The sequence below is a fragment of the Ciconia boyciana genome, chromosome 19, assembly GCF_034638445.1.
Source record: "Ciconia boyciana chromosome 19, ASM3463844v1, whole genome shotgun sequence".
Taxonomy (NCBI): Eukaryota; Metazoa; Chordata; class Aves; order Ciconiiformes; family Ciconiidae; genus Ciconia; species Ciconia boyciana.
Genome location: NC_132952.1, coordinates 7,994,302 through 8,022,039, shown reverse-complemented (window position 1 = coordinate 8,022,039; position 27,738 = coordinate 7,994,302). Strand labels below are relative to the sequence as shown.

At 40.5% G+C, this 27,738-nt stretch overlaps 1 protein-coding gene across 2 annotated transcripts in view; it reads left to right on the top strand.

Annotated features, from left to right (window-relative positions):
* The window catches only part of MMEL1 (membrane metalloendopeptidase like 1), a 29,939-nt gene extending 2,469 nt beyond the window's left edge, over window positions 1-27,470 (top strand). Inside the window, exons 2-22 of one of the 2 annotated variants that reach the window (XM_072884037.1) lie at window positions 5,838-5,873; window positions 6,732-6,893; window positions 7,312-7,392; window positions 7,888-7,983; window positions 8,633-8,751; window positions 9,438-9,503; window positions 12,360-12,494; window positions 13,113-13,202; window positions 13,474-13,610; window positions 14,111-14,204; window positions 14,484-14,612; window positions 14,896-14,994; window positions 15,659-15,742; window positions 16,027-16,130; window positions 19,361-19,419; window positions 21,550-21,669; window positions 22,783-22,916; window positions 23,485-23,550; window positions 25,828-25,923; window positions 26,864-26,940; window positions 27,371-27,470. In XM_072884037.1, coding sequence (XP_072740138.1) covers window positions 5,838-5,873; window positions 6,732-6,893; window positions 7,312-7,392; window positions 7,888-7,983; window positions 8,633-8,751; window positions 9,438-9,503; window positions 12,360-12,494; window positions 13,113-13,202; window positions 13,474-13,610; window positions 14,111-14,204; window positions 14,484-14,612; window positions 14,896-14,994; window positions 15,659-15,742; window positions 16,027-16,130; window positions 19,361-19,419; window positions 21,550-21,669; window positions 22,783-22,916; window positions 23,485-23,550; window positions 25,828-25,923; window positions 26,864-26,940; window positions 27,371-27,470 — 2,084 coding nt within the window. Of the gene's footprint in view, window positions 1-5,813; window positions 5,874-6,731; window positions 6,894-7,311; window positions 7,393-7,887; window positions 7,984-8,632; window positions 8,752-9,437; window positions 9,504-12,359; window positions 12,495-13,112; window positions 13,203-13,473; window positions 13,611-14,110; window positions 14,205-14,483; window positions 14,613-14,895; window positions 14,995-15,658; window positions 15,743-16,026; window positions 16,131-19,360; window positions 19,420-21,549; window positions 21,670-22,782; window positions 22,917-23,484; window positions 23,551-25,827; window positions 25,924-26,863; window positions 26,941-27,370 lie in introns of both variants that reach the window. The other variant, XM_072884035.1, reaches the window with a different exon arrangement.
* Window positions 27,471-27,738: the final 268 nt, after the last annotated feature.

The following is a 27,738-nucleotide window of genomic DNA, read 5'->3' as shown; positions in this document are numbered from 1 at the left end:
TCTCTCTTTTTTTATATATGAAGGTATATATAGGCTTTGTGGTTCAGGGAGAGGGAGTATATTTTTGTTCTGCTTGTATATAGCTTGCAGAAGAGCACTGTGGTGCATGAAACTGGCCTCTGGTTATAGCAATAATGCCTGTAATACATGTTAATACTGACTGCGATTTTCATCTATATACCCAGACAAAAAAACCCACTGAAGCTCTCACAGCAATGCAGTTACATAGTTCTAGAAGCAGTTTGGGGATTTTTGACATCCAAAGAAGTTTTCGTACCCATAAAACCTTGTCTAAATAAGCTAAAAGAAAATATAGTAAGAATAGCAGAGTAATATTTGGGTGATCATAGAAAGGGAAGCAGACAGAACTGAAGTCGTTCGTTTTTGAATACACCATGCTCTCAATCTTTCCATCACGCCCACACATACATCTTTGCAGCCTTTTCACAGCTCTCTCTCAGCTATGTTCTACAAATATTTACTAAACTCCAAATCTCATCACTTGTTGGAAAGGTTACAATCTGAAGAACATTGCAACACTTACGGTAGCATCAAGTCACAGTCAGTGACTTCTCCAGACAACTTTGTTACAAACAACTTCCATTCTCACCTAATTGCTGGTCCTGACTGCTCAGAAGTCACGTTATTAGTTTAATTGATATTTTATTCACTTCCTGGCTTCCAAGTTAGTAGGGTTTCTCACAAGGAACATTCGCAGATAATTTTTTTGTGTGTCTGCATCCCCACAGGTTGTCACTATTCACATCTGTTATAGAGGCTGTTACAAAGCTGGAAGGCATGCTTATGCTCTGCCCTTTTAGGCAGGCTACCAACAAATAACCAAAGAGAAATACAACACTTGGACTAAGCAGCACCTTGTTCTGGGAGTGGATTTCAAAAAGCCATGTTACGCCCCTGCATTTCCTACGCCGTAAATGCCATTAATGTGCACTTGAAGAATAGATTCGCAAGAACCTGCTGACTAGGGGCAATATCTGAACTGGTCACTGGCACACTAAGAAAAGGATCTGGCCTGTCTCCTAGACTGATGCCTGGTCATTCTTTGACTTCGTGAATGTTCATGAATGAGGCATCTATTCAAAGGAAGTGGAGAATTTAAAGAAGCGGCAGCTAACACAAAAGTCATGATGAAATGACATTTGGGTGGCAAGACTCCTCTCAATTCTACTCAGATGGAGCTACATGAATGTAAAGTGTGAACGTGAAGTGACAGGCCATACAGGGCTGCAAAAGTGGGCAAGTACTCAGTTTACTGATTCTCAAGAAATTCTGTCTCAGCCATGCTTACAGATAAACTATAGGTAAGAAATCATAAGAAAGGTGGAATAAAAACCAAACACTTGTGTTATGGAGTCCATTTGAAGACACTGACATCTGGTATAGACAGCCGTCTCAGAGGACGAAAAGCTACATTTGGCAACTACATTATTTGCTGCGAACAATTCACTGTTATAACAGTAACAAAGGCAGTCTGCAGTGCTGACAGCACTTCTGCAGCTGAGATATGTGTCAGAAATAGATAAGGTGCTGAAAGGTAAAGCTCACACTTGACTGCCTGATGACAACTGTGGATCTAATTGTTCCAATGTGTGCCATCCCCAGCCATCTGTGGTCTTCAAAACGCACAGTGGGGAAACACTAAACACAAACTGTGTGCTTCAGACACTGTACAGAATGATTTGCTTCGCTTTTGTTGTCTAAAAAGGAACTTCTATAAGGTTGTGAAAAGCAACTTGTATTTTAAAAAATTGTCATTCAAAAGATGAACTGCTGAAGAGCGCTACAGTGCTCTACAGATCTCAGAAGTTACTCTTATGTCCTGCTGCTGATCAGTAAATGCAGTACTGTTCAGTGGCTGCTTGTAAAGTCAAATTAAGACAACAGAATTCTCTACAGTGAATCCAGTAGGGTCTGAACCATGTCCCAGCTCTGCCATTTTTCAGGTGAGCAGTTGACCTCTGAAGTAGTGTCTAGAGTGCTTATTTTCCCTCAATTTCTTCCATCTGGAGTAGTCCCACAGCTAAGGTTATTTTATTTAGCTTCATTAAAGCTTACCTTCCCTTACAAATTCTCTGATGGTGCTCTGTCAGACTGAAAGTGAGGAAAGTCTTCAGTCTGCAGAGGGTTCAACGGTTCTTTTCTACTTACAAGACCATCAACAGAGCAAGAGCATGACTTTCTTAATGAAATAAATGCAAGGGTAATACTGCAGAGGTCCTGAATTTTGAGAGCCATGAAGGAACTTAGTACTGCACAAAGTAGTTCCCATGATGAAATCTTTCTGGCCCATTTCTGTTCTTTTGACATCCCTCTTTGATAGTTTTAAAAGGTATACCCAAGGAAGGGTAGCTCAGAAGAAAGAGATGGGAAAATGGAGTGATTAATTTTAAAAGAGAAAAAAAAATGTTGTAAGAAGCTAGATCCTAGATGAACCTGGCTGTGGGAGAAGACAAGTGGGAGGTAAGGTTTGATAGGAAGAAACAAGCATTGCTTCTCCACAAACCCTTCCTCTGATGTGTTTACTTTCTATGCAGCAGGGGCAACATGGGATTCAGAGCAGAACAATCTGTGCCAGTGTTCCTCTGCTACAAATCACTATCTTCATGCCTTACATTATTGTCAAACATGAGCCCAGGTCCCACTCATGACTTTACGTTCAGAAATTTCCCGTCACATCCGTCTAAGCCCTGCTAGAAATGTGTTTTGTTTCAACTTTTAGGCTTCACAGAACATTAACCTGAGTTCTCCCTCCCATGTCTGTACTTGCAGCAGTCTTTTCCATGGATGTCAAAGGAGAAGTCTCTGTGTCATTATAGCTCAATCTGTCAGCAATATTTAACCAGGGAGGAAAAATAAATATATAGAGAAATACCTATATTTATCCTGAAAATTTGGGCCAGTTTTTAGCAAAGTAGTTTGAGAAAATGAAGTGCATAGTTGTCTAGCTGAGACCTTAGAAGGTGCATTTTACATTTGTTTCTAGTTATTTGAAGCTCAAGAGGTGCAGTAGACAGAGCCTCAGTCAAGTGAGCAAAGACCCAACAAATATATTGCGAAGTAAAACAGGGCAGTGTTGGTCATATCTCATACAGAGTCAGGTTGGCTTGGTTCTTTGTCAGGAATGGTACTGAGGCATGAGAGATAATTGATAGAAAAACAAAGGAGCCACTTTTAGAAGTAAACTGAGAGCCCCTCACCAGCCATTTCTAATCATCTGGTTTTGTGGCAGAGTTTCAGAGCCCTGAGTGTGCAACCAAGGTTTCAAAACAGATTTGGCTTCCCTGCTTATACAGCTCCGTTACCTTTTCACAATCATAAGGCCTTTTTTGAATGTGGGCAGTTAGAATCTTGTTGAAAGCAGTTGGGTTCTGGAAACTGAAGTTAGACATTGTCAGGTTATATTAAAGAGAGAAGCTTTGATTTAAAAAAAAAAAAAAAGCGGCTTCATTTGAGTCCTCCCTGGTCCCTGAGAAACGATGAGAGACATACAGCATACTTGTAGTGCAGTTATCTCTTTCTCACCTTACCCATTGCTATTTCTCCTTTATGGAAAATTTCCATATGCCTTTGAACTACTAGTTTCTTTTCCCCAAAAGGATTTTTTTTTTTTTTGGTCTTGGAAATACCCTGGGCTTTTAGTTTTTGTTTGGTTGGGTTTTTTTAATTATTAGAGAGTTTAGGAAACTCAAAAAATTTGGTTTAGCTTCATCCAGTACAAAAAAAAAACCCAACCAAAAAAAAGCAGCACTAAACCCTTCTATGTGAAGCTTCACATTGTTACATGTATTTTGCTCATCCCATGTTCAGATTGCTAGACAGCAAACTATAATAAGGCATGCAGTTATTCTAATGCAGATCTACTCCCACGCAGCACGACGGCACTCGGCTGAACCCTGAATGTTACATTCCCAATCACAGTGGGGGCTTTTTATGTTGCTTCCACTGATGAACTTCAAAGCCCTCTTTTCTTCCCTACTGTTTTATTTCTATCTGAATTACTGTAATCTTGTTTGCTCTCATGTAAAACACTTGTTTTCATTGGAAGGATTTTTTTTTTCCGTAACTCTTTTCTGCAAACATCCTAGTGTAAGGATCAAAAAAAAGTTTAAAAACATGGCTAATCCTGTTGGAAAGTGAGGGTATCAAGATTTTGTTTTCCAGTGTGGAACCAAGTAGTTGTCTATTTAACAGAAGCAGATACTAAGCTAGTCCACTTTCACAAATGGGAAATTAAAACAGCAAAATTAGTTTTCTTGTGCCCAGGGTCAAGGCCACTCATCAGGCTGGGGTGCTTAGATACCTCCCGTTCCAGTTCTATAGTGAGCAGCACACAAGAGAGTGACATGACCAGCATCACAAACACATTCACTCTAGTATTCAGCGTAAGAAGTTATGTGTTCATGTACAAAGGCTTCGATGTAAGTCTGCAGCAGAACTTATGGCTCTGAATTCACATCGAGACCCTCCGTAATCGCTGCCATCAAACTCATAGCAGTATATTTAGTGGAGAGCACCAAGCAATAAGAGCTAGGGACTGTTCCAGTTTCAGTTTCTGCTCACCACTGACGCATTAGGCTTTTTGTGGATCTTCTTCACCAGAAGAATTTCACAAACCAAGACTAAGTGGTCAAAACCAGAAAATTAATAGCCAAGAGTAACGCTTTCCAGCTTCTGCTGGAATGAGCATACAGACCCATTTCCCCACGTAGAGGCACACATCATTTTCTTCTGTTTTAGAAGTCACAGCAAAATGCTTCTGCTAAGGTTTCATTGCCTGTGCTCCCCCTCAAATTCCTTGTCACATCACTCCTTCTCTGCAGGCTGAAACTAGCAAGTCGTGAAGGTCCCCAGAATTCCTAAGTCTGATTACTTTCAGACTACTGAGGAAAGTGAGCAATAGGACTGAGCCAAGGTCTTAATGGAAAAATATTCATATTTTATTAGAGAGGTGTCTCATGTCACAACAGACCCAGCTGACACTAGCACACCCGTTAGCTCGTAGCACAGGTTGTACGACACTTACTCAGATCTGCCTCTTGGAGTACTGAGATGCATTGAGATGACCGATAATGACTTCACTGGACTTTTCCAGGCTGATCTCAAAGGCAGAATGCAGACTTGAACATAGGTCCACAGTCTCCTTCATTACACACTATTTCATCAGCCCTAAACATTACTGATTAGGGAGCAACCTCTCTGCTGAACAGCAAGGAGTAACCTTAAAGGGCACATCAGAAATTTTGACCAGACACAGGTCTGTTACCTTCTTCCACCCCCCACCACCCTACCCCCTCACCCCCCCGTAGAGAAGTAAAAATAATTTCTTTTCTTAAATTTGCTCTTTGACTCAAAGCAGCATGAAAGCGTTAATCCAGCTATGGACTTTTTGCCTCCTGTTGAAACCTCTCAGTCACAGTGACTTTGAAGATCGTGAAAGAGCTCAGATGCTCAAAGCATCTTAGTATATTGTCTAGAAAGGGATCTCATCCTTTCAGTATGTGTCAGAAAGACTGTGGAGACAGTTAGCCGGTAAAAAAACTGGTTGTCTTCTCCTTCCAGGAGAGTTAAAACTCACTGTCAATACTGCTTCCAATAAATTTTCCTCATAAATCTGCAGATAAGAGATTTCTTCACAGTTGTCATTTGGTATATTTTACTGGCACTAATATTCACTCCCTTGCTCTGAAGCTAACAGAGCTGTCACTACGGCTGGGCTGCTGGCATGTGACATTGGTAGCAATTTCTTTCCAAAACAACTAATTCTATCTGCTTTCTTGTTCCTCTCCCTGCAGGCACTCGCTATGGCACCAATTCAGGCAACATATGCACCACACCTGGATGTGTTACAGCAGGTAATTGTTACTATGAATGATTATTGCAGAGGTGACGTTTTACATGTTGCTACTTCTACCGAACCTGAATAAACAACAGTTCGGGCTTTAAGACTGAAGAAGTTGAAAAGGAATTAAATTTCCCCTTGGGCTAGATACACATTGCTGTTACTGTCAAAGGCAGCAAGTACAGCTGTCCTCAAATACAGTTCCATGTGTAAACACTGAGCAAAAACCCCCTATTCTTCTCCGTTGTATGCTTAGTTTGTCACCAGGAGTATCATTCATAAGGAAGCAGTACAGTAAAATTGCCAGTGTGGTCAACAGTTCTCTGGCTCTGGGCTGAGCCACTAGGATGTGGCTTGACCAACACGGTCTGTATCTATGAAGTGTATAAGAATCCCCTTAGACCAAATTTTCTCTCAAAGAGAATGCATTCTACACATGGGGCTATTCACCTTCTAATTTTTGGCATCTACTTGTACACCTCAGGAGAGGCAAGACTCCACCACAGGTGTTCCCAGTTGCCCCTGGGAACGCTGCCTTCACAGGCAGGTACTGAAGCCAGGGCCGCAGGCAGAGCACCGGGCAGCACGCTCCTGCCTGTAAGGCACCGTGCTCTGGGAGAATGACTGCCATTTAGAGGCTCTCTCTGTAAAGCAGTGCAATTGCAGTGCAAATGTCTGCTGTCAGATGCTTCCTTGCATTTTTAAGCAGAAAATAGGATCCTTTGAGTCTCAATACATGAGAATGAGTCTTATCCACTATAAGCAGCATAAGCAAGGTGCCTTCTTACCAAGCAGCTTCTTGACAGTCTTTGGTAGTCCCAGAGATTACTGGGCAGCCTGTGGAATTCAACTCTCCAATTTTGATACCTAGCTGCTAGAATAATTCAGAATATGGACCCAACAGCTGACCCTTGCAAGGATTTCTACCAGTATGCCTGTGGGGGCTGGCTGAACCGGCACGTTATCCCAGAAACTAGCTCCAGATACAGCATTTTTGACATCCTGAGAGATGAGCTGGAGATCATCCTAAAAGGTAGGAAAGAGGCTACCTCTATCCTTGGTTATGCACTTGTGTTTAGTTTCAGATGTTATTTACTGCATGTTATACAGAGAAATAAACTTCCAGAGAAGTGTTGATTGTGATTTTTTTCTCTGGTCCTTTAATCTCTACATGTCTTACTACACCCATTTTGTGGGAACATCCTGTTCCCACTGAAAATTAGCCATAGGTGATTTGGTACTAACTTCAAAAGGAGCAGGACAAGCTGTATGCATGCCCTCCTTTCCTGACACTTTTTCCATTAATAGCTCCTTTAAAGAGCACTCTAGTTTCACAGTAATTGAAGCATACAGTAACAAGTATTTATCATAGCCCTGAATTCTCAGTGATTTCTATGAAAAGATCAAAGCTCTCCAGGGCAAAAATCTCACTGCAACGATTCCTTCCCCAGGTGTGCTGGAGACTTCAGATCAAGGGGACAGAGAAGCATTTCAGAAAGCTAAAATACTTTACAAGTCATGCATGAATGAGAGTGAGTCTCTTCTTGTTCCATTGATTCTCTTGTTCAGTACCAAATGTACAAAAGTACCAATGTACTTTTAAGCAAAAGTCCAGTCAATATCTATCTAATCTGCATGGCCTTGCCTGGAAAGCTAATCTCCAGATGAATGAAGATGCCTTAGCACATCATTAAGGCTTAATATACACATTCTGGGATATAGAAAGGCTGGATGTCTATTACCTACCTCTGGTATCAATGCAAAGCCTTCCCTTCTGAAGGCAAAAAATGTGTCTCGTTTCAGCCTTTCCAAACCGATTCAGTCAAAATTGGTACTGAAGTCAACAGAAGTATTTTCATTACTTTTCTGAAGACTAATGTAGGAGACCGATGATTTCATGGCATCTCTTATTTTCATAACTGAATTATGACAAATTCAGTTTCAGATTTAAACTGTTAGGCCCATTACCTATTTGTCTTCATTATTTTTCTGTGAAAACAATATAGTATTTGTTTTTCCTCTCTCAGGTCTTATAGAGCAACGAGATTCATTGCCTCTGCTAGAGGCCTTAACGATGGTTGGAGATTGGCCAGTGGCTTCTGCAGACTGGAATAAGACCAAAGGTAATGCTGTGCTGAAGAGTTCAGCAGTGTTAAGTCAGAATTATCCACTGCACTAAAGAGACTACTGTCATTGAATGAGATCCTCTGTTTTAACTTTTTCTTCGTAAACTAAAGTCAGGGTATCATACATATTTAGCACATAGTAATCTGTATAAATAAGAGTATAAATTTAATACCCGTGTTATAAGATCTCATTCATGAACAGTGTACATTTTAAGACAGTTAGGAAACCTAAAGGACCAACATGAATAATGAAAACAAAAGCAATAGAGCCAATATAGCTGTGTTCAAATGCTTGCGTATTAATTAGGGTTTGGAGCATAACTGCCTAACTAGGCAAGGTCATGGTGATTTATACTATGCATAGGCAGGTTTTTTATGTATAAAATACAATATAATTATATAATATATATATTTATATATATATGAAAACTATCATTTACTGATTACTTTATATCACTGAGACAGATAAGGCCAGTAAGAACAGTCTAGCAATTTCTAGCCACTATGGGAATGTCCTGTACAAATATCCTTACATCCTGTCCAGTCTGGTTTTAAACAATTTCAGCAATAAGCTTGCAAACTGTACAACTTAATCAGTCCTGATACATATTGATAAATTATGTATATTTTCCCTTTTACCTCCCAGAGCCAAATTGGAGCATGGAAGAAAAACTCTCCATAATGAACTCCCGATTTAACAAACGTGTCCTCATTGACATGTTTGTATGGAATGATGACCGGGATTCCAGCAGACACATCATTTACGTAAGAAAAAAATGCAGGGAATTATTCATATGCCAGAATTATAATGGCTAGTTATTTACACTGCATACAGATTAGCTTTCCATAAGTCAATGGGTATGCCTAATACTGGCAAAATGTATGCAACAGTTCTGTACCCCAAGAGGTAGGTCTGTCTCAAAGTCATATTGGGAAGCATTTTATGGTAGCATAATTTTTGTTTCAGTTAAATAAATAAAAATCAATGGACCTTTGCAGAGTTACAGCATTTAAGGGTTGTAAATTCTTGTGACTTGCAAAATGATGGTGAGGTTTAATATATAGCAGGAAACCATGTTTTTAAAACATGTAAATAATATTTCAGAGTTTGTTCATGTATGCTTATGCACGAAGTCTAGCCCTCAAGTCAAGCAACTTCTTTTCTAAGTTGCTTGAATTTATTCTTAGATCCCAATGGTTACCAAAAGATTTTGCTTAATAACCCACACTAAGTATCCATCGTGTCCTCATCTAGAAATCCAGAGGCAAAAGTTGTACTTCCCAGTTCCTAGAAAGGTAAAGTTCTTCGATTGTTTGGTAAGGGTCTACTATTGTCGTTCCAACACTGAAAGGATGGCACATGCAGCATTTCGTGGTGCCTTTCAAGGATACCGTGGGACATCACCAGTTCCTGTTCATCACTAACTAAAGAAATGTATGATTTCCTTCAGATTGACCAGCCAAGTTTAGGAATGCCATCCAGGGATTACTACTTTAATGGGGGCAACTATCAAAGAGTAAGTATTCCTTGTAATTTATTTACTATGTGCGACTAAAACAACTTTATTACTTATCCCTGTGTTTTGGAAAACTCAAATATATGAACCCTTCATGTTACATAACAATCAGAATGAGACTGTGACATTCATTGCTACATTTTTTCCTCACCATGCCAAAATTTAGTGAAGTTTACAAAAGGACTGAATAGCTGTATAAATATCAAGCCTCCCCAGAACTGGCCAATTCATACAGATGAGAAGGTTGTGGGAAAATAAATCATCATGTTTTATAGCTTAAAACAGTCTCTAATTTTGAAGGATAGATTCACATTATCAGTGCAGGTTATCCTGGATTCACTTATATCTTCTTCTAAAGCCACTGATTCTGGACACTATTTTACAAGATACTGGAAAGATGGATTATAGATATAGGAGAAGAATTGTCATACTGGATCATATTTGAACATACAATACCCCAAAATACATTTTGTTGAGCACTGAAGTATTCAGAATTTTTCACGTGTTCATTCAGGGGAAAAAAAGTTAAAAAAAATAAAGAAGGTTTACATGGAGCAGCAAAAGCTATATCAATGGAACAGATACTCCGCTAGTAAGAATCTGCTGCCGCTTACCCCCCCCTTTCCCCAAAATTACATGAGAATTGTGAGAGATTATTTTCTAGCTGCCTTTCTCTGCCAGTGCTCAGAGCAAAAATGTGAGGGTTTCTGTAAATACAGAGAAAGCTGTTGCAAACATAGCCAGATAATTTATCAGTTTCCAAGATGAAAATACTGCTTCAGTACATTTTCTTTTCCTCAATTATGTCACACTAACAAAGAGTATTTGCAGCCTAACATCAAACTAATTTTCCTAACACGAATGGAAGGGAATACAGAGAGACAACAATCAGCATTTTAGACTCTTTTGTCTAGTGGTTGTAAAGGCAGATGAAAACATCAGCGAGACTAGTTTTCTTCGTACTTCAATATATTTGACTATATTCTCATATATAATATAGTCTAAAATATAGTCCTGTGAAGTTTTTATGGGATTGTTTCCACACCTTCTGGACACCTTTATAAACTACCAACTTCTGTTAATCTGTCTCATGATACAAAACAATCTCCACGCAGTTGTGTTGGGAACTGCGGATAGCTACTGGAACTAGGATTCTATTCTGCAAGTTTCATCTATGTAGCGGCAGTTACAGTAGAAAAGAGGGATATTTATGCATCGTTGCATGAAAGTCAGACTTGGATTGACTTGTAGGAGGTAGAAAAGCAGGTACAGTACATAGATGATCCTAAATTAGCAAAAGAAAACCAGTACTGCTTAATACAGTTTTAATTTGAAGCTACAAAGAGGAAGGGCTAAGGCTGTGTTTTTAACCTTAATGAATAAGAAGGAGACACAACCCCTTTTTATTTGCTATTTAACAGCTCACTTCCCACAGACAATGAACCAAACTCTGATGACCCAAACTCCCCCTGTGCTTAGTCCAGCATCTTTTGGCAAAACTCATACTGAGGCCTGTGGGAGTCTGGCCTGATTAAGGCCTCAGCATTCAGCCTAAAAACACAAATCATCATCATGTAAGTGCCCAGACTCAATTTCACAACAGTTACTGTATTTTATCTGGTTTCCAAGGTCTATGGAGGAAGAAAAGTATGCAAGAAGACAAGGTAGTATTAAGGTTTCCTGCATCAGAGATCAGTACTCCCTCAGCAGCCAAATATCTTTTCAAGATCCATTCTGAGACATAAATCACAGCCATACCCTCCTGTTAGAAATAAAGCAAAGGTATCACTGAGAACCATCCGAGACAGAACTTTTCTTTCAGAAAGCAGAAGCAGAGAGCGTACAAAACTTACGGTATTACTTTCAGAGAACTTAAATCTTCCATGTTTACCCTGGTATTTTGGCTAGTAGGGATCACTATTCCCATAGCGTAACTCAAAGCCCAGAACTTTCTCTTTGCTCAAGTAGTAATTCTAACCCAGAATGCCAGAGTTGGATTGCACAGGGAAGCAGAAAGTGTTGCTTTCACTATGTATTTTGAGACTGGCAATGCACTGTAAGGTACTCCAGGATGAACTGAGGTCCTAGGCATTGCACTAGCATCTGTTATAGTAGAAAAAAAAGACGAGAATAATGGAGTGGGGAGGGTTGCATTGGAGACAAGGGCAGAGGCTGTGACCCCTGGGCCAAACTTCTTCACAGCACACTGTAAAGCTAAAATAACAAAAAGAATGGTTTGCTGAATGAGAAATGATAGACAGCAAATCTTTTCTTCACAATTGTCCTGGTTTCGGCTGGGATGGAGTTAATTTTCTTCCTAGTAGCTGGTATAGTGCTGTGTTTTGGATTTAGTAGGAGAATAATGTTGATAGCAACAACTAAAACATCAGTGTGTAAGTAGTGCTTACACTGGTCAAGGACTTTCCAGCTTCCCCTGCTCTGCCGGGTGCACAAGAAGCTGGGAGGGGGCACAGCCAGGACAGCTGACCCCAACTGCCCAAAGGGACATTCCATACCATAGGGCGTCGTGCTCAGTATAGAAACTGGGGGAGTTGGCCGGGGGCAGCAATCGCTGCTCAGGGACGGGCTGGGCATCGGTCAGTGGGTGGTGAGCAATTGCATTGTGCACCACTTGTTTTGTACATTCTTTTATCATTATTATTATTATTTTCTCTTCCTCTGCTGTGCTATTAAACTGTCTTTATCTCAACCCACAGGTTTTACTTTTTTTTCCCCCAATTCTCTCCCCCATCCCACCGGGGGGAGGACGAGCGAGCAGCTGTGTGGTGCTTAGTTGCTGACTGGGGTTAAACCACGACAACAATGCTACACACGTGTTCTGTCTCTTGTGTGCAGGTGAGAGAAGCTTACCTGCAGTTCATGATCACCATTGCCAAAATGATCCGGGAAGACAAGAATATGTCTAAAGATGATTCCTTTGTCCAAGAGGAAATGGCAAAGGTTATGGAGCTTGAAACAGAGATTGCAAATGTGAGTACAGAAATCAAGAACTTCTCAGGATGTTGGGGGGGCAAGGGGTGAGGGGGAGAGTCTCTTGCTCTTTTGTGCAGCAGTGTTCAACACAGTAGAAAACTCATGGCCTAGAATAAGGCAGAGGGAAGAAGACTTCTTGTGCCCTCAGCAGCCCAGAAATCAGAGCCTCTGTGTGTATAATTATGCCTACTGTATACACTGCTGCTGTGTCTGCTCTAGTCCTAGCCATATTTATTTTTGGAAGTCTCCTAAAGCAGGATAATCTATCTTCTGCTAAACATACACTATGATAACACCAGGGCTAGCTCCCTTGCATCCTTAGAAGTCTATAGCATGCTAAAAGTCTCTAAGAGCTTACTCTTCCATTCTAAAGAGGATAGGGGGAACCGCTTGGCTCAACATATTACGGAAACATTATTGAACTGGGGGGCCTGGGTTCCTGTACTGAAATTTAGAAAGCAGCACTGGACACCATCAAATGACCTTTCTTTTCCAAAATAAACTGTTTTATTGGCATGTTATTTGAGTGTGTATATGTGCACATGCATGCATGCAATTTCAGCCGTTGACACTTGTGTCAGTTGATTCTAGTAATAACCTTGTGAATGTCTTCAGGCAACTACCCCAGCAGAAGAAAGGCATGATGTAACCTTGTTGTACAACAAAATGACCTTAAAAGAGCTACAGGAAAAGTTTGCATTGAACGTAAGTGTTTAATGAGCAGTCTAATACTTTCAGCCTCCTCTTATTACTGTGCCAATTGGTACGGTAAAGGCTTTGTGAATTTATCAGTGATGCAACAGGAAGACATATAAAATCATTCCCATTCTTAATCTTGTCTTCAGAGTCTCTTAAAAAGCATTTTTCTACTGAACAACACTATAGCTACATTGAATCCCATGGACTGTATAAAGTCCAGACAGTTACTAAGACACTTAAACACCTGGCATTGGTACATGTCTTTCTGTCTGCCTAGGAATTTAACTGGACCTTCTTCATCCAAGGTGTCATGTCTTCAGTAAGTGTTCAGGTTGACCCAGAAGAAGAGGTTGTTGTATATGGCATGCCCTATCTGCAAGAGCTGAAAGCAATTATCTCAAAGTACTCAGCAAGGTAAAGAAACTGGAGAATATCCAAGACAAAAGTTATGGAAGTATGGTGGAAATGTAAATTATTGGGCCCACTTGCTAGTTCTGCCAGAGCTTCTCTGAGAAAAGTGACACCACTTCACTGTAAAACATGGGAAATGTCTTCTAAGGTCCTAGGCTCCCAAAGTACTGTTGTACTGGGTGTCTCGCCTGCTCACATGCTTAGAAAAGGTTAAATAGGAAGAAAAAGATGTAACATTTTTTAGCTCGTTACGTTCTAGAAGGGGAAAAAAAAAGTAATAAATTAATCCCTGAACAGATATGTAGTACACTCCTCAGTCTGGATGCCTCTACAGTTAGCCAGCCTGTTAAATAAGAACAGTCACCTGTAGATGCTATGAAACCGATGACTGGCACCAATCAGTTGCTTTCTTATCTCCATCCAAAACTAAGATCCCCCTCTGACTGTCTGGACTAGTGTTGCTTTTTACAGGGGATTAAACTCAGCTTTGCTTTCCCACACAGCACCATCCAGAACTACCTCATTTGGCGATTGGTAATTGATCGAGTCAGCAGCTTGAGTCGGCGTTTCAAGGATGCTCGGGCCAGCTACAGGAAGGTATTTCCTCTCTTCCGACAGAGACCATAGAGCAGAGTACTGGAAGAGAGTCCCAAAACAAGTCCTTGTCAATACAGTGATATTATGTCACGTAATCCCCAAACAAATCTAAGAACAGCAATCACAACAATGGAAGCCTTTGTCATAGGTTAACCTCCTCTCCAGGCAATCATAGGTTAACCTCCTCTTCAGGCAATCATAGGTTAACCTCCTCTTCAGGCAATCATTTAGAAGAGAGATGCGTAGGCAGAATTAATCCTGCGGTGTCTTGTGTTGCAGGCGCTTTATGGGACAACACTGGAAGAAGCCCGCTGGAGGGAGTGTGTGAGCTACGTCAACAACAACATGGAGAACGCAGTGGGAGCAATGTATGTCAGGGAGACATTTGCTGGTGAGAGCAAGAGGATGGTATGTAGTTTACCCTTCATACTATTGTACATCCACAATGTCTACAGTGCCCATTCCCCTCCATCTGATGTCCCAACCTATTTTGTCTGTTAAAGATATCCATCAGCCAAGAGTCAGAAGGCATAAGAACTCATTTATGATGCTCTTTTAAATGCCGAGTACCATGTTTTAGAGCATAGAATCTGGGGACATAATCTCTCAGTAGGAAGCTTTTCACCCCTCCTTAGCTGTGCCTGGGAAAAATAGCATGTAAATGACTAATTTCTTACTGCCTCTCTTTTAGGTCCGAGACTTAATAGATAAGATTCGTGAAGTGTTCATTGAGACTTTAGATGAGTTACAGTGGATGGATGAGGCATCTAAAGAGAAAGCTCGTGAGAAGGTCAGAGATAATGAGGAACTTCAGTATTCTGTCATGAATATGAAATCTTTGAAATTTTGTAGCACCACTATTCCCAGTTCCTCTACAATTGAGAGGAATAAGACCTTTGATGTTCACTATCCTGTTATTCATTATCCTGTTACATTGTCCTTTTCTTTTTAATCCTTTGTTAGCTCACATACATTTTTATTTCCTTTAATGAATCTTGTGAACCATGTTATAAATGAGAAGATGGCACCCAATGCATCAACGAGAATGACAACTGAATACAATGCAGTCCCCCAAAGAAAACTTTTTAAACTTTTCATTGACTTTAGGACCATCAGCACTGTTCCAATAGCAAAGGGGGGGGGGGGGGGGTACTAAATGAGGGTTAAGCCCAATCCCTGTCGGATGGTGCTGTAGGGTCTGCAAGTCTGCCATAGTGGCTGGACACCAGGAGATGAGGGGAAGGCTGTATGTTCCATACTAAAAAAAAAGTCTCACTAGGCAATAGGGTGCATTTGAACAAGGTCTTTAAATATTTGCATCCAGTTTCTCACAAACAGGTGGAAAATAGCAATAAAGAATTTGAACATGAATTCAATTATATTTATTGAAACTTAAAAAAAAGCCCCAAAACACTCCCACAATTAAGAGGAAACATTAAACTCTTTTCTTCTAGGCAATGGCAATTAAAGAACAAATTGGCTATCCAGATTACATTTTGGAAGATCAGAATGAAAAACTAGATCAGGAATATGCCAATGTAAGTATGCTGTGCATATCTCAATAAGTACCTCAATATAGAAGCCTACACTTATTTCTTGCCACTTGGAATACTTATTACCTGTGCAACTGCTATTTCCGAGTGTCTGGACAGCATACAAACTTGATTGTGTTGAACATTTTATTTATAAGTGCATGCAAAGAGCTAACAATTAAGTGATACCTTGCAATCAAAACATTTTTTAGAAGATAAATCCAGTGGCATGAGAAATTCCTCTTTCTTACTAATAGCTTACTAATATACTTGGATATCTGTTTCTTTAGTTAAACTTCAGTGAACACAATTACTTTGAAAACATTCTGGAAAACCTGAGAGCTGGAGCCCAAAAGAGCTTGAAAAAACTTCGAGAGAGAGTTGACCAAGATATGTAAGTTTCCAGACTGCATGCTACAGACACAATCTAAATTCTGAAATAATGGGTATCATGTTTAAGTCATATGCTGTGGATAGCCAAGAATGCTTATGTCCAAGATCTTCTAAGTTATTTTCTGGAATTAGACAGGTAGTTCATTGCCTCTTGTGGTAGGAATTCATGCAGTTCTCTTGGAATCTCTAATCCTTCATCAAGCTGCTTCACATTCAGATATTACATTGAAGCTACTTAACACAAAAGCAGTGACAGATCCTTCAGACAACTCAGCAAGGAGGAGACGAGATAGGCAATATCATGGAGCCTCTAGATGTTTATAATCAGAGGGAGAAAGCTTAAAATATTCTGGCCAGAATTCTGTTGGAAGTGTGCCCAATCTTGGGGAAGTTGCACACCAGATCTAATTTATGTCCCATTTCCAGCCGATTACTTCGCACTGCACCTAGTGAAGTGTAAGTGTCTTTTTCAGGCAGTGCCTGTCATAGGTGCAGGTTTGGCTGCTTCACAATCCCTTCTTTGACTCCATGAATGCATCCTGAGTAGGCCTCAGGTCTTAGCCTGTATTGTCCTAGCTGTTACCTCACAGTTCTCTAGTCTTAAGCAAATCCTCAGCTAATGTTAGTCTTAAAACAATCAAAAGTAGCATGTTCATAAGTTGTTACTAACAGCTCCAAGGTGAGCAGCTGGCGTCACTAACCAGTATAAGCATTACTACACAACAACACCAGGACGACTCCTCCAGTCCTTCACGTGCAGTTGAGCTCCTGCCAAGTCCATGACATGGATACATCCCAGAAGCCCTGGCTTGCACGGTCAGCAACAAATGCCTTGGAATGTGACCTGATTTCCAGAGCTATGAGCTAGCCAATCTGAACTTTTAATAGTCCAGTTAGCTGCGTTGGAGGTATCCAGCTCAAGGGAGCTGTCTGGCAAAGCTACTACTGAATACATTCATGACAGATACACTGCAATGGAAGGCAGAAGTAAGGAAGCCAATACCAACTTGATGTGTTGTTCGCTAGTAACAACATCAAGCAACACGTGATGTTCACCACAAGTACCAACTCGATGTGTTGTTCACAGACGCTTAGAAACCTCCAGTGAATTACTGATTAATAATTCACCAAGGGAGTTTTCTGATCAGTCAGCTAAATAACAGAGCATTTTTTCTGTTTCCTCATTTCTTGAGGAATCAGTCGTGGTGCTCTTCAGAGCAAAAAAATTCTTGCACAGCAGTGGTGTCCTTAATCCACAATCACATGCCTGTGCGATGCTGGAAGAGAATGTCTTGAGAGGAAGGAAAGTAGATTCCAACAAGAATTTCAAACACCTCTTCACAAAATGTAAAACAACACAGACTTATTAATAAGCAAGCAAACAAAAACTCTCCAAAGGGAAGCATTAGTCAAATTGTTGCAGAGCCTATTCATTTTTTCTATCCCTCTTCCTGTGAAGTGGTTTTAACTCAAAATGTGACCACACAACGCAGACACTTAGAAACCTCTAGTGAATTACTGATTAATAATTCACCAAGGGAGTCTTCTGATCAGTCAGCTAAATAACCGAGCATTTTTTCTGTTCCTCATTTCTTGAGGAATCAGTCGTGGTGGTCTTCATAGCAAGATTTCTTGCACAGCATTGGTGTTCTTAATCCACAAACTGTGTTACAGATCACTGCTGCCTTTTACAGTCTGTCCACAGAGACGGATGGTAGCCCTTTAGCCAAAATGCCCAATACCTCCTAGAATACAATCACTCTAGGTGTGGTTTAAAGCACATTTGTGGGAACCTTTTCATGGATTCAGGAATTAGACTGCCTTTGCCTGGTAGTTTGGTGATACATGAAATACCAATAATTTGCACTTTTTCCATGTTAATGAACTACATCTTTCTAGTGATGCCTCTCCAGCAGCTTGAAGGGTTTCCCCAAGGAGACATAAAACCACTTGTCACTCCAGATCACTGTTTAATTAAAGTGAAGGAGAGTATATAACTAATGCTGCTGATATTATTAGCTAATCACTGCAATTAAGAAAATTAGCTATTGTTCATAATCATAGCCTTCGGGGTGGTGGGGGGATAGTTATTACAAGCTACCTGGCCAGCTACAAACATTTCATGTCAGGCATGCCAAGGAGAAGCTTATGGACCAAGAACATGTTTTGACAACAGGCTGGCCTTCAGAGCAAAACTGTTTTGAAAAATTCTCAAGTACCCCCTCGAATTCAGAAACAGATTCCTACTCCCTCTCTATGCACGTTACACACAGGTTCGTGGCAATATCAGCACAACCCATTTCGACCACTTATTCCTGTTCCCAGGCTGTGATGAGCAGTCCTCTCTGTTCTGTTAGTCCAGAACAACCAGCTTCTCAAAAACTGAAAGCTATAGACCTGTGCTGTATTTCTTAAGCAGGAAATTTGATTCCATTCCAGAGCAGCCCATGAGTAGTTATGTCAAAATAACAGCAGATACAGCACCTAGGACATGACAAGATACTATAAGGACAAGAGATGTGGCAAGAAGAGTATCTTAGGCTGATGCTGCTGAATACTTATCATGAGTTCATGGTTTCAGACTGTTATTGCATGGTTCATTAGAGCAGGGTGACTAGAAGTGTATGTCAGAGGTAGAAGAGAAGGGGAGGAGAAAGAGAAATACAAAGAATAACTTTATCAAATTATTGGAGAGAGTTTCCAGAAGTAGCCTACTTAAAAATTACTTCTCAAAGTTAACACTCATTATCTAAGAAATATTGGAGCCCCAATGCAGACATGTACATATCTGACTGTGATTCTTCAGTTTTAATTTTTCAACAAAGTTTGGTCTTAACGTCCAATTTGAGTAACTGCCTTCTGCTGCTCAAAGTGTCCTCTAAATGCTAATTTTCTTTTGAATGTAAACTATTCGTTTCTTCTCAAGCTCAGATAGTGTTAAGATGAGCTGGTAAACAGTTACCACATTCCACCCCAACGTGGCTGTTGGGCACTCGAGCAAATGCATTTCTCACTTTAACTTGGCATTGTTTTGGATGAAAGCTGCCCATAAATGAGACCCCAGTTATTTCCTGGGGTTAGTATTTCTTTACAGCTGTGTTCAATGCCACCCTTCTTCCCTACCTCAATCCTTTCCTTATATGCAGCCTGCAGTTTTTTAACAATAATAACTCAATAAAAACAATGTCTAAAAAAAGCATTACTAACTTTGTGTGCAACATTTATTTTTAGATGGATAATTGGAGCTGCAGTGGTCAATGCATTCTATTCCCCCAATCGGAACCAGATAGGTACGTCTACAACAGTTTTAAACAGCTGCATGGAACTAATTAATCAGGTTTTGCACCATAAGGGTGCAAGTCTGCTCTCCAGAGGCAAACCTGCCTGTGCCCTTATGGAAGTTCTGGGCAAGGTAGACAAGCTGTTCTTTTCAAGCAGTCATTTTGTTGATGAATATCCACCTCCCCCCCACCACACTTGGCAGGCATAGTTTATATACTGTAATTGGAACAGCCTTATGTTTGAAAGCCTGAGACAGTAACTGCTACTATACGAGTGCCAGCTTCAGAGATCAGAGAATGCTCACAGTGTGTTCTGGGCTGTTTGCACTCACGTTTCCACATTCCCGATAAACATATGGGCAGCACTCCAGTTTGCTATCTGTACAGATGGTACCGAAATGATATTGGTAAGAGGCATACCAGACTAAAGAAACCTGCCTCTGCTTACAGAATGGCAGATCTGCCACTTTTTGTAGAGGTGCTAGGCTGACCTTTCTTGTTCTTAGCAGAGAAGATGATCTTCAGACTTCAGACACAGTGAACCTGTCTGGCTCCCCGTGCTCCCTGATCTCTGAGCTGGTGCAGGTGGCCAGAAGTTTAGGTTAAGCCCACAGATGCTGTAGTCTTTGCTGAATTCTGAGCACCCCAAACAGGAGAAGAACCAAATAATTTCTACTAAGTAGTGCTTATGCAAATTCCCAGACTGCCAAGAAGATCTGCTATCCAAGTACTGCCAAGTACCATAAGAGGAAAAATCCATGCCTTTTTTAGACCAGGCAGCAACCGTATCCTGCTCACAGGGCAAAGGCCAGAAATGGAAAACAACTCAACCAACCAACAGTCACAAGGGAAAACTTAGATAATTGCTAAAAGCAGAAACATCCAAAATGCTCAGAATTGAGCCCTCTAGCCTCATCAGAAAGAGCTGGTTTCCATTTTTGTAGCTTCCACTTACCTCCATATTATGGGCACAGTAAAAGCTGTGACCAGTCCTTCAGCCATAGCAGGGCCCTCCGTCAGCTTGCTAGTGCATGTCCTCTTGGAGCCATACTTGTAGTCAAGCTCAGGCTCCCTGTTGATGCACAGTGGTTTTATGCTGATCGTAATCAGCTGTGAGCCAGCTTTCCAGACAGGGAACTCAGGTCTTAAAGAACACTGGTTCCTCTACAATTTTGCCCTTATAAGTAATATGGAAGTAACTGGTTTAAGCAACTTGAAGATGAATATGCAAGCCAAAAATCCAAGCATAGCTACCCACAATAGTGTAGATGTCAGTTAAATCCTGTTTCTTCCTGTCTCCAGTTTGAGGAAAATCATTTTCCACGCTACTTTCAGTTTCCTGCTTCTGTCTTACTGCAGTCTGTCTTATACATTTCTCCGCAAAATTGTACAGATAAAACCTTCTATATAGTCAAAATGTTTTTTGTCTCTAAATTAAGTATTTGCTATATAATTTCAATATCTCCCTTCTTAGAAAGTATCTTATTAGAATGAATTGCTCGTGGTCTTAATTCTTCTAGGAGTGTATATGCTTTTCATCTTATGTACATGGGATGAAGACTAAATCCCATGGATTCTATACAAGCTTTTGCCAGTAGACTGAAGGACAGACCTCCTTCTGCCCCCCCCACCCCAGACTGGCATCCAAGTGCACTTGGTGGTTTGTAGGAATTACTACTGTGCGTGTTTTACACACCGAGTGTTGCTGGTAATCACCATATGATTGCTAACCTTTCTTTAACAAAAATTAAGCAATAAAACATCCATTAGTTCCCCTAGAAAATGGCTCTAAAACACAAACTGTACTTCTCTCCAAAAGACAGTTACTAAACATTTTGGTCTTGACTTACTGCAGCATACATTATAGATCAAATTAGGCTGAAGTTGAAATGTAAATGATACTTGGTTCTCAAACAAGGAGATATTGTAGTTGCAGATGTGCTAAATTAAACCTTTATTAACTTGTCATTTTCCATTTATCAAGGGAAACAATTTCACATGAGGAGACATGATGTTCTTTTTAATCATTTTATATATTATGTTCCTTCCCGATCCTCAAACCAAGCAAAAATCTGTCTGCAAAGTATGCAAAAATAAAGCTACCTTACAGTATCTGCCTCTCTCTCCCCCTCTTTGCAGTTTTTCCTGCCGGGATTCTACAGCCCCCCTTCTTCAGCAAACACCAACCACAAGCCCTGAACTTTGGAGGGATCGGAATGGTTATTGGGCATGAAATTACTCATGGGTTTGATGACAACGGTGAGAAAATAACTGAGAAAATACTGTTCTTTCAGTTGCACTCATTGCACTGTAAGAAATCAGAGTTACGCACTGCTGTGACTGAAGTATCGGTGCAGACACGATCACACGCCCGTGCAGACGCTGTCTGGGAGCAACACCAGGCACACTATCAACGTTCTGTTGAACGTTTTGCAGTGAGTGTTTCATGAGCTAAGCAGGTTGCACAAGAAGTAAGCGGACGTTAAAAATAAATTGAGTCAATGACAATTCTCAGGAAGAGCTGTTACTTTTACAGCATCGTCAGATTGGAAATACAATGCAAGCAGATATGCTGGCTCCTAAAGTAAAATGAAATCTGTGAACTACATTCTTGGGATAAAAGAGCTGTCAGTAGTGTCTTGAAATCACAGGAGACTTTTTTTTTTCCCCCAACATGAACATTTGAAATAAATTGACTTTATTATCTTTCTAGAATGCTATGTAAAATAGTTTTGGGCAAAAACTCATTTCTGATACAATAAGCCAGTAATTTCTTATACATGCATTTTCTTCAATGTGTTTTTTAATGTTAATTAAGCTTGTGCACACATTACACATAAGCACACAATATACCCTCAGAAATCTAGATCCATAGTAAATAAAAAGCATGCTCCAGCCAGAGAGCCGAGCACACAAACACCAGAACTGCAACTCCAGCTTTCCCCTGCTGTGGCAAAGTAATTAATTCTCTATTCTGTCTCATGGACACACAGAATAAGCACCTTAGACACCTCAAAGGTGGTGGTAAGCTTTGTCACATGATCTCTGCATAATCCAATTTGAAATAAACCTAGGCCTTAGTGCTGTAACTGAAGTCAGGGCTGCTGGCTGAACAGGAAATCACAGAATAATAGAGAATACAGACGAAAGGACCGCAGTTGATCTTGTTCATTCCCTTGTGCCAAAGGAGAATCAACTGTGCCAAAAACATTTCTGATAAATCTCTGTAGCACAGGCCATCTAAATCAAAGGAGGAAAGAGGGGAGGAAGTGCAGCTCTCACATCAAAAAGAAACAGGTGCTACCCTGGAAGAACGGCTGCTCTAACAGACTCTCACTCAAAACTTTCCTTTTTTCTTGGATTTTTGTACAGGTAGAAATTTTGATAAAGATGGAAATATGTTGGACTGGTGGAGCAATTTCTCAGCTATGCATTTCAAGGAGCAGTCTCATTGCATGGTTTATCAGTATGGGAACTACACGTGGGAGCTGGCTGGAGGACAAAATGTAAGTAAAAACAAACCATTTCCACACCACTGGCTTTCTACACAGAAAAATAATGAATGTAAATGGAGAATCTCTACAGACGATAAGCATAAAGCCCCACATACTACAGGATAATTGTTCTGGAAATAAGATACAAGGGTTGTTTCTTGTAAATTAGGGACACCAGCATAGCCTAGAAAACCAGCAATATCTGTGCGCAGTTGGGTTAATGGTGAACTGGGCCCACGCGTGCTTTTGCTGCCAGACCCCCTTGCAAAAAACACCTCCTAGGGAGGGAAATCTGGTGTTTGCTACTGTATTTTGCCAGTCCTGGTAGCATACGGTCCACCCAGCAGCCCATATTCTGCTCATGTTATATTCATCTATATCCTCTCTATTCTAATCTACAGCTCTTACCCTATTAGTTTTTTATTTTCATTCTCTCCTTTCTTTGCCCCAGCACAAAGTCACTGCTTCCTTCTGTTCCAGACATGACTGTCTATCTGTGATGTATGGCTGTGCTTCAGCTTGTGGCTCTTAGGGTTGCTGTTACCGACTCTAGAGTGAATGAATGATTATTCTTTTACAGGTCAGTGGAATAAGCACATTAGGAGAAAATATTGCAGATAACGGAGGAGTCCGACAGGCTTATAAGGTAACTTTCAAACATATTGTGAGTTAACTTCACCCCTGGGATTCAGCAATGGGGTTACCTATTCTGTCACTAAAAAATTTGACAATTAACATGTTATTACCATATTCAAAAACTTAAAGCCGCAATTATATATCTAGAAGCTTATGTCCCCATAGATCTAATCACAGTGTAGGATTGCTGGCATTCTTGCACCCAGGAGAAGACCACCTAATTCTCCTAGCTATTCTTTGATGTACTACAGTGCTTGATGCTGCATACTTCTGTCTCAGGTAAACAGGGCGATGTTCATAAATAGGCACAGTATTAGCTAGGCAAAAGCTAAAGCACCCTCCATTTTCTAAACCCCTTAATTCTGCAAATGGCAGCTACAACTTCAAACAGCTTGTCACATGGCAACAGAGCAGTAATTTCTTGGCAACCCAGTTTGGTGATACTAGGAAGCAGAGCAACTGTTTTTTCCAAGTTTATTTCTCTCACACTTTTCATCTTTGATCTCAAAAGCGACACGTCAGGTACGACATGAAAAGAATAGATGGAAACACCATCTCTTTCCCAAGAGGGATACAGATCCAAAATACCTGTCTTTAAAAGCCAAGCTCCTTTTCATGTGTTCTTTATGTGTTTTATAAGCTTTAGGAAAATAACACAGAGAAGTCCCTTCTACCTTGCTGCTATTTATTTTTCATGCAGCTAGAAAGCAGAATAAAAATGCAAGGATTGATAATCTCAGGACTGCCTGCCTCTTTCCAAGGTAAAAGGTTGCTTCAAGCAGTCAATTATTTTCAAAACAAGAGAAATGCAACTGATATTTCAGAGCACTACCTCCGTGCTGTGGTTGAAAAACTATGTTGTTCAGCATGGTTTTACCCGTTACAAACACTATTGCATATCGCCTTATTTTTCCTGCTCTACCACGGGAAGTCATCTTCCAGGCTCAGGGAAGTCCAGTATCTTTAATCCTCCAGGTTTACAAACCATCGTTATGAATAGGAACACAGTATTTGTCAGCACAAAGGCTCTTTCCATATGGAGCTCAGGTGTGAGCATGGAATGTTCTTTTCTACGAATAATCCTAACAGATGTCATGGTAAAACTTTTTCGCTCTGGTGTTTTGAATATGGCAACAGTTAAGGGTGTTTATAGAAGAACAGAGATTTCTGAATTTTCAGAAATCTAAACTGACAATTCTGACTCTGAGGGATACCGTTAAGATTAATTATTCAGTTAAAGTGAATATGTACATTGTTCTAAAAGCTGTTACAAATGTGGAAGAGTAGTGTGGTACGACATAAACCGCCTGCATACAGAGTCCTCTGATGTTCTGTGGTGCTGAATGTATTTTTACCCTCAGCTCTACCTTTTATGTTTGGTGTGCTTTGGGACTCAGAGGTAACAGAACGTTTGAAATTAACCAGCATGAGGACACATTAACTTGTCTCCATTATGTCAATATACCTAAAAAAAGAAAATTGGCCAATTAATGTGTAACAATAACAGGTAATGGATTTAACATTGAGCAAGGTTATTATCTGCTATTTTATGAGCAGTTACCTGAAGAGATAAAAATCATCACCATAGAACTGTGGAGAAGACTTAACACTTTATTTCCAGATACAAATGCCTATAGAAAAAGTAATGTGAAAGCTGATGATTTTACTTCAAACTGCAGTCACGGGCATTCAGTCTCCGTAGCATTATTGACTTAATATATATCACCAGCTACACTTAAACATGATATTAGCAGTCACGCTTTGTCATGCCTGCTTGCCGAGACACAACGGCAACCTAGTGGTCCATCAGGGTAGTGGCATACCTTTCGCTAACGCGGTGTGTTGCCACCTTGCTCAAGAAATTCAGAATAGATCTCCAAGTGACTCCATGGAGAACACGCATAGCTTCTTGCGGCAAAGGTCAACTGGCCAACAATAACTACTACTCTAAACCTCCACTTCCATAGAAGAGTTTGGTATTTTTTCCTGCTTTATAACAGTTTTCAGTTCAGAGATTACTGTACTTAAGAAGCTGAATGCCAATTATCTTTGTGTTTCATTTTTTTCCTAGAAAAGTCAACAGAGTACTTATGATGACAGCTTTTTCATCGAATTAGCTGTACTACTTGTATTAGATAAAAACTACAAAAATACAGAAGGGAAGACAGGTTGGGTTCATACACATTGTGACTAAAATCTCTCACCCCAAAATAACATTCAAAATACCCATCATGCCTGAATATGCCATCCTCCTGCTTCTCTGAATTGAATCTGTGATCATTTCTAGGCCTACTTAAAATGGCTGGAATGGGAAGGGAAGGAGCCAAAGTTGCCTGGACTGAATCTGTCCCACAAACAGCTTTTCTTCCTCAACTTTGCCCAGGTAAGAACACTTGGATGCAGCCACTACATGCTGCACAAATGTATAAATTAGGTGATCCTGAAGGTTAGAGAGAAAAATCAGTCCCCAGCTCTACTTGGGACAGTGATTCACCATTGACTGCACTCATCAAAAGGTCCCCAAGACCTTCTGAAAAGGTGAAAAAGATGGTTTAGTGATTAGGGGAGTTTTCAGTAACTTTTCTGAGGGCACTACTGCAACCTGCTGGAGTGAGGATACAGAGAGACAGGGCATCTACCAACAAAAAGGCACATCAGACAACAACTTACAGGGGACAACAACTTTCAAGAGCTTGCCATTTCATGTAATATTGGTTCCACTAACATTTATGAGAAAACTCCTTTTGCTTTCGATACGGACAGGGTTTCATCCATTTTTTTAACATGTGCCGGAGAAAACTCAATGCCCGAGAAATACCAAGCCAGTAGCCCTGAAATAGGAATACATATTCAGATCACAGACGTTGCTACAGATTCCACTTATTTTCCTCTATACCACTTTATTACAGTGCAGAAACAGTAAGTTTGCCGAGTTGAATTTCACCCTTCAGCCTGGATGAGAAACTCCCATATGTTTACACTCCTAGAGTAACAAATATTTAACAGTAGGTCAAATATTTGACAGTAGGCCAACACATTTAGTGTTGTGCCTCAGACTCTCGGACTTCAGCTCATCTGGTTGAGGAATCACATGGGTGAAATCAAGAGCTAATATATCTATCCCAGAGCATCAGATCTTGATCCAAGAACTTGATAAAACAAAAACTAATTGTATCTATTCTGCCTCCTCTATAAAATGTACTCCAACTATATTGTAACAAATTGGGATGGCTCTTAGGAAAAACTTTGAAAAACAGTGAGAAGGTCCCCAAACTGAATTCCCTTTAATACTGACCCACTAATGATTAATCTTCCTTGTCTAGGTTTGGTGTGGTTCCTACAGACCAGAATATGCTAGCCAGTCAATAAAGACAGATGTCCACAGCCCTCTGAAATACAGGTGGGTTTTACAAACTGATTTACTAATTGGTAACTTACTTGGTTCAACCCCTTGCACCAATACAGTGCAAAAGGAGAGAGTGGCTCGTTGCCAGCAGCTATATTCTAACAGACAAGATAAATCTAGGCTAACTTTCAGAATTTCTCCCATAGCTTGTAGGACGCTGCTGAAGAGTACATTCCTTTACTTGGCCTGGTAAATTTGCCAGTCTATAGGGAATGGAGCAGAACCCACTTACTGTGTGCTCTGTTTGTTCTAGCATTTTCTTCGTCATATTAGCTATATTTTTCTTGCATAATGTATCCCATATTCTGAGACTGTAATTGACTCATGAGACTCTAAATCACTTTATGGACATAGCTTTCTGTTTGCCAGAGCAACAATCTCCATGCACCGTACCCATGTAAATAAGTTCCTTCTCTTTGTTTAGGGTGATGGGATCTTTGCAGAACTTTGAAGCATTCTCAGAGGTGTTCCACTGTAAAAAAGGCACAGCCATGCATCCTGCAGAGAAATGCAGAGTGTGGTAACCAAAAAGAACACTGGGAGAATGACACATACTCTGGTGACACAAGGAACAGTTCTTGCCAATGATGTGCCTGATGTGCTCCCATTCAGTCGCAGCCAAGGCTAACGGTGCAGCTACTGTAGTGAGAATCAAGGAAACGGCAGCACTCAAGCTCTTACAGTTCCACGGGGAAGTACACAGGTATCGCGGTGACTGACGGGCTGTGCTGAAAGCCACGGTATGCTCCAGAACAGAACCGACTGTTTCAAATGACATCCTGACTGTTATTA